The sequence below is a fragment of the Amblyomma mixtum genome, chromosome 5 (assembly GCF_055824585.1).
Source record: "Amblyomma mixtum isolate Tamu chromosome 5, ASM5582458v1, whole genome shotgun sequence".
NCBI classification, from domain to species: domain Eukaryota; kingdom Metazoa; phylum Arthropoda; class Arachnida; order Ixodida; family Ixodidae; genus Amblyomma; species Amblyomma mixtum.
The window spans coordinates 174,181,011-174,187,010 of record NC_143016.1 but is presented as its reverse complement, the minus strand read 5'-3'; the positions used below and the strand labels follow the sequence as shown (position 1 = coordinate 174,187,010).

General features: G+C 49.3%; 2 protein-coding genes across 4 annotated transcripts in view; one reads left to right on the top strand and one right to left on the bottom strand.

Annotated features, from left to right (window-relative positions):
• Nucleotides 1-1,488: 1,488 nt before the first annotated feature.
• LOC149344754 (SAP30-binding protein-like) lies at nucleotides 1,489-3,825 on the bottom strand. The gene has a single exon (XM_089546364.1). The coding sequence runs from the start codon at nucleotides 3,634-3,636 to the stop codon at nucleotides 2,836-2,838; it is 801 nt and encodes a 266-aa protein (XP_089402490.1). The 5' UTR covers nucleotides 3,637-3,825; the 3' UTR covers nucleotides 1,489-2,835.
• LOC149344751 (motile sperm domain-containing protein 1) overlaps nucleotides 3,280-6,000 on the top strand; it is a 26,970-nt gene continuing 24,249 nt past the window's right edge. Inside the window, exons 1-2 of one of the 3 annotated variants that reach the window (XM_089546361.1) lie at nucleotides 3,280-3,579; nucleotides 4,204-4,332. In XM_089546361.1, coding sequence (XP_089402487.1) covers nucleotides 4,330-4,332 — 3 coding nt within the window. In that variant the 5' untranslated portion in view covers nucleotides 3,280-3,579; nucleotides 4,204-4,329. Of the gene's footprint in view, nucleotides 3,580-4,203; nucleotides 4,333-4,372; nucleotides 4,508-6,000 lie in introns of those variants that run through there. The other 2 variants (XM_089546362.1, XM_089546363.1) reach the window with 2 other exon arrangements.

Here is a 6,000-nt window from a genome sequence, read left to right as displayed (position 1 = left end):
TGAAAATATTGGAAGATATCTATAACGATTGCACAGCTACTATAGTTCTCCATAAAGTCAGCAATAAAATTCCAATACGGAAAGGTGTCAGGCAGGGAGACACGATCTCGCCAATGCTCTTCACTGCCTGCTTACAGGAGGTATTCCGGGGACTGGAATGGGAACAGTTGGGGATAAGAGTTAATGGAGAATACCTGAGTAATTTGCGATTCGCTGATGACATTGCCTTGCTAAGCCACTCAGGACAAGAACTGCAAAGCATGATCAATCAGTTAGACAGGCAGAGCAGAACGGTGGGGCTAATAATTAACATGCAGAAAACCAAAGTAATGTTCAACAGCCTAGCAAACGAACAGCAGTTCGCAATTGGTAGCAAGGTGCTGGAAGTAGTAATAGAATATGTCTTCTTAGGGCAGGTAGTGACCGCAGATTCGGATCATGAGAGGGAAATAACTAGAAGAATAAGAATGGGGTGGAGCGCATATGGCAGGTTCTCTCAGATCATGAATGGTAGCTTACCAATATCCCTGAAAAGAAAAGTATACAACAGCTGTATCCTACCGGTACTCACCTATGGGGCAGAAACGTGGAGGCTAACAAAGAGGGTTCAGCTTAAGTTAAGAACAACGCAGCGAGCTATGGAAAGGAAAATGATAGGTGTAACGTTAAGAGATCGGAAGAGGGCAGAGTGGGTGAGGGAACAAACGCGTGTTAATGACATCTTAGTTGAAATCAAGAGGAAGAAATGGGCTTGGGCAGGGCATGTAATGCGAAGGCAAGATAACCGCTGGTTCTTAAGGGTAACGAAGTGGATTCCAAGAGAAAACAAACGCAGCAGGGGACGGCAGAAAGTTAGGTGGGCGGATGAGATTAAGAAGTTTGCGGGGATACAGTGGCGGCAACCGACAAAGGACAGGGTTAATTGGAGAGACATGGGATAGGCCTTTGCCCTGTGGTAGGTGTAGTCAGGCTGATGATGATGATGATGTAAGCCTCCGTTAACATAAACGCAAAAGTTGTGCCGCCATGCATGGCGTCAGCACTATGTTTCGCGAAGCACCTATATATCGCCGACCATTCGTGCCCTTCGCGTAGGTGGCTGCAAATTTTTTGGAATCACAGCCACAGACCGGAACAATCTTCCCATAGCTCCTGTTGCTTATGCAAGCAGTCCATTGCAAGGCCATTACTAAATAAATTTCTTGACTTGCGCACTCCTCACGCAAAGTGCTAACAAAAGGGGACCTTGAGGTACTGCATATGATGGCACAAACTGAAAGCTTATATTAATGGCATCACTTACTGTTCTAACTCAGAAATGGTTTTATGGTTTATGGGGGTTTAACATCCCAAAGCAACTCAGTCTATAGAGATGCCGTAGTGAAGGGCTCCGAAAATTTCAACCACCAAGGTTCTTCGTGCACTGACATCACACAGTATGCGGGAAAATTATCAAAACTTCGCTCAATAACTTGACCTGAAAAGGAACATGTGGAAACTTTTTTATTTGACAACTGAACAATCCCACAAGGGCACAACAGGAGGATTATGTGAAAACCAAACTATGAACTGCACCACACTTTGGGTCCTGGATGCTGCGATTATGGCAGCCTGTCTAGCCTTGCTGCAAACTGCACTTGTGAAATATAACTGTTGCTGAAGAAGCTGAAACTAACTCTCTTTTGTAAAAAAAAATTGTACTGAAGGCCCACCGTTTTTTTTTTTTTAGAATTGTTGACGTCCACTGTACCTCACCACAAACCAGCGCTCCAAATCGAATTAGAGCAAGCAGTGCTGACAGGAAGCCTGAACACCAGTTGCTGACTACACATCAATGCTCTTGGTCCCCAGGACTGCTCCATACGTTGCACAAGTACAGGGTCGTCCACTCTTAGAATGCGCTAGCGCGTGGCCGTCCTCTTTGGAGGGTCACTGCGTCCGAAACGGCTGCACGTCGAAGCGAAGTGGCAGATGACGCGAAGCACCATGTCCAGGTAAACCTTCTCCTGCGCCACTTTGCTGCGGTAAGCGACTGTGTCGCACGCGGTGACCCTCTGAAGAGTGCGGCCACGCGCTAGCGCGTTCTAAGAGTGGACGACCCTGTACATACATTGGTCGCAACACCGTGCATGAACTATATTTCACTAACCTCACTAAATGCAGAAAAAAAGGAGAACCTAGGAACAAGAGAGACAGCAATGGCAAGCTGGCTTTGACACATGCAGCACTATGTATGTCACTGTCCATTAAACACTCCAGCGACTCCTATGCCACTAAGCAGTCCTGCGAAGTTGCTCGCTGTAGCCTCAAGGAAGCCACCAAAACGAGGAGTTGCTGCCTTCCGCTGAGGAGAAGGACTTGGTCATCTTCTCTCATGAAGTCAACAGGGTGGCTAGGTGCAACACTTACTGTAAAAGGGATGAAAGGGCAACTGTGCAAAAGATGTGCCCAGGCAGGCAACAATTCTCATGTTTTTTTATCTCATGTTCTTGCCATTGAAAGCAATCGGTTCTTGCAGTAGTACAACTAATTGGAATAGACAGTAAGCCCAACTGTACTGAAAAGTAGCCCAAAAGAACATGGTCGTCACAAAAGAAGAGTATTTCTGATGTGCGAGTACAGTTTCTTTTCTTCAGTGCAGTAGCACACATTAGAACTCGTGTACTTATTTACAGCTGCGTCCTTTTGCACATTTTTTCAAAATGGTAGAGAATAGAGGTGGGTTCACGGAGAATGAAACAAGCTCTGTCCAAAACAACCTGGCCCCTGCATTCGGTAGTAGCGCGCCATTGGCAAGAATCTGCGCTGCCGTGGCTCCGGTGCAAAGAGGGCAATTCAGGGCTTGGCAGGCGGCTTGAGCGTTCCGAAGGCCGAGATGACGGTGGGCCGGGTGGCCAGAGCGGGCAACACGGGCCTGGCGACTCCCAGCACGGGCTGCGCGGCGCCCACGTCCCACTTGCTCTTCCGCGGCTCGGGCTTCTTGGCGGTGCCCGTGAGGAACTCCACCTTGGTCTTCTTCTCGCGCTCGCGCTTGTCCATCTCCTCTTTCTGGCGCCTCGACAGCTCCTCGTAGTACGAGTCCGGCCCCCAGCTGTGCGGGTCGTACGTCTCGGGCGGGTAGTTGGTGCCCAGCTCGTCGATGCCGCAGTACGCGATCAGCTTCTCGTAGATGCTCGGGTTGCGGAAGTCCTTGCGCATCTGGATGGACGCGTTCATGTCGCGTCCGTCGCGCAGCTTGCGTTCGTACAGGCGCGCTATCTTCTCCTGCAGCGCCGGCGCGCACCGGCCCGGCGGCTCTGGCGGCAAGAAGACGCCGTTGGGCCCCAGGCTCTGCAGGCAACGGTGGAAAGAGACCGGCGACTCGGGACGCACGTACACAACGCGACCAGACTCAGGCTCGTCCCCGGCCGCCGCTTCCTCGTCCTCGTCCTCGGCGCGGTACGAGACGAGCGGCGCCCCTCCGCTCTGTGAGCTGGGCGTGCTCTCGACGCTCGGCTGCGTGCGCTCAGTGGACAAAGGAGCCGCCGCAGCCTCACCGCTGTCCTCGGGGTCGGAGTCCAACTCGCCTTCGGAGTCGGTGTAAGTCTCCGTCAGCGACGCCAATGCCGTAGCCTTCGCAGCCGAATCGCTGTTCATGGCGAAGCGAATACTGTCTCGGGAAGCTCACTGGTTTTCAGCGAAGGTGCTCCGGCCGTGGAAGGCAGTTCACGACATTACCGAGGGTCCAACGCGTTCAACACCAGTGACACCTTCGCACACGTTGCCGGCATAGAGAAAGAACGCTGCCAAAGAGGCTAGAACCTTGGCTAGAACGCCACTTCGTTGTTTTGGATAGTTTTGTCTAGAGAATTGGCTTGACCTGGATAGGTGGTGGTGATGGCCATGTGTCCGCAAACTTTTTGACTTGCTTTTCAGCAAATTAATAAAATGTAGGTTGAGAAAAAGAAAAGAAGCATTCAAGTATCAATTAGTTTGCTGTTTACACAATGAAACAAAGCAACTGAGCAGCATTGTTGCACTTTCGACTTTGTTTTTTCAGTATTAGTTAGGAGTCTTGGCTTAAGTTGCTATCATAATAGTTACTATTGTTTTTGTTTATCTAGATGCGACGTAGCAAATCAATAGATAACCCCTTAAATGACCACCTAAAATGACGTCATAGCATCATGTGACTCGTAGAGTGTACACATTTCTCGCATGCAGGGGCAACGGGGGCTTGATGTCAGCTGTTTAGGCCGTGACGGCGCACCGGGCGAACAATACGCGCTGCTCCTTGGGCTCGGCTTGGCGACTGCGCGTACGCTGTGTGGCTGGCGGCTGCCGTCGACGATGGTGAGTGGTTTTCCCTTCGCACGCGCGCCGACAGCGGGCTCGTGCGGTTACCACGGTGGTGGTCGCCGTGACGGCCGATTTCGACATGGCCCCACGCGTCGGGGGGCCCGTTGTGAAAGATTCTGGCACAGCTGTTACCATGCCTAGGGGAACAAAAGTGCTTCCGCGAATATCGGTGAGCCGCAGCGGCGGGGTGTCCACTGTGCGGGCTTCTTTTCTCTCGCACTTGCCGTCCTGGTAGCTGGCGCGAGGTAATGTTTTGCGGGGAATCGCTGCGTGACAAACGAGTGGACGCACATCCGCGCGGAGTTGCCGCGCTCGCGAGTTGTTTCGGCGCCAGGGTGCCTTTGTTCACTGTAAGCATTGCATTGGTGCCCCCTTCCGATCGCGCGACCCTCGCAAACTCGATGCAGTGCAAGCATTGGTTAGTCGGTTTGTATCGAGGTGTACGGGTTCAGACAAAAGTTCTCGCATACTAAACGCACATTGTCATTTGGATCGCACACTGAGGTAGCTGAAGTTCAGTCCAGCGCTTCCAGGCAGCAGGAGGAGGAGGTAAAACGCGTCGCCTTCGGCATTCCTTCTCGAGCATGGGCAGCCACTTGGTATTCACAAGGGGGATCAGTCTCCCGAGTGAGGGAAGAATTTGTATTTGTGTCGATTAGCCACGTTATTTTGTTTTAGTAATGTTGCGATACAGTGCTGAACAACTTTTCGTGGTATTTATATCTATTTTTGCTGCTACCTGTGGACTAATGCCTCCTAGTAGGTAGCATAATTCCGCGAGGGACAGCCAAAACCGACTCATGTGTAATGGGAAATCTTGTAATTAAATTGAGCTTGAAATTTTTTGGGAAAAGGTGACTTTTGAAAAGTGATGGATCCTGAATGGCCAAGAATAATAGAGCAGAAAAGACGACAATGTTGTTTCTTCTCAGCCTATGATGTCTTTTGAAGGCAGAAGAGCTTACTAGACAGCATGTTAGATGAAAACAAGTGAACGTCGGTGCAGTTCTTGTGACCGTGACAGCAGCAGCAGTTCAACACAGAGTTCCACACACCAGTAACTACCGCAGAACAGTTTGTTATGCAGTAATGTAAAGCTGACAATTACTCTGAACCACACTCAGAACCAAGCTTGATATAATTCTACAATTCCACAGGTCATGCTGCTGTTACTGCGTCTTAGGTTAGAATGGCAGGCGTAACGCGCAAGACAGGCATATATAGAGATGTGAAATGCTGAATTGTTAAATTGAATGCATGTCAGATAGCGAGAAATGTGTCGTTTATATTTAAAGTTCTAAAATACTAATGCAGCCGTGATTAGGTTATTTTATCATTACTGCCTGCTCTGTCCAGTTTTTTCATGCACTGTATTCTACTCGTAGCTATACTTGCTCGTTCATTTCACAAAAAAAAAAACACCTGCAGTGAAGTCACCCCAGCTAAGTAATTGTTATGGATGTAAATTAGATTACTTTGTAAATGTGCATAATCACACGTCACTCTTACATCTCAATTTTAGTGGCTATGGTGATATATTGTTGTTAAATTTTCTGTTTTTATGTTGTTTCCATCCTCATGCACACATTTATAATGAGGCGTTATTCGAGCCCGATAGCATGCAGAATACTTAGTAATGGTGTTGCTAAGCCCACCTGCTGT

Excerpts from the sequence above, each read along its gene's own strand:
- LOC149344754 (XM_089546364.1), bottom strand. The coding sequence starts at position 3,636 with ATGAACAGCGATTCGGCTGCGAAGGCTACGGCATTGGCGTCGCTGACG.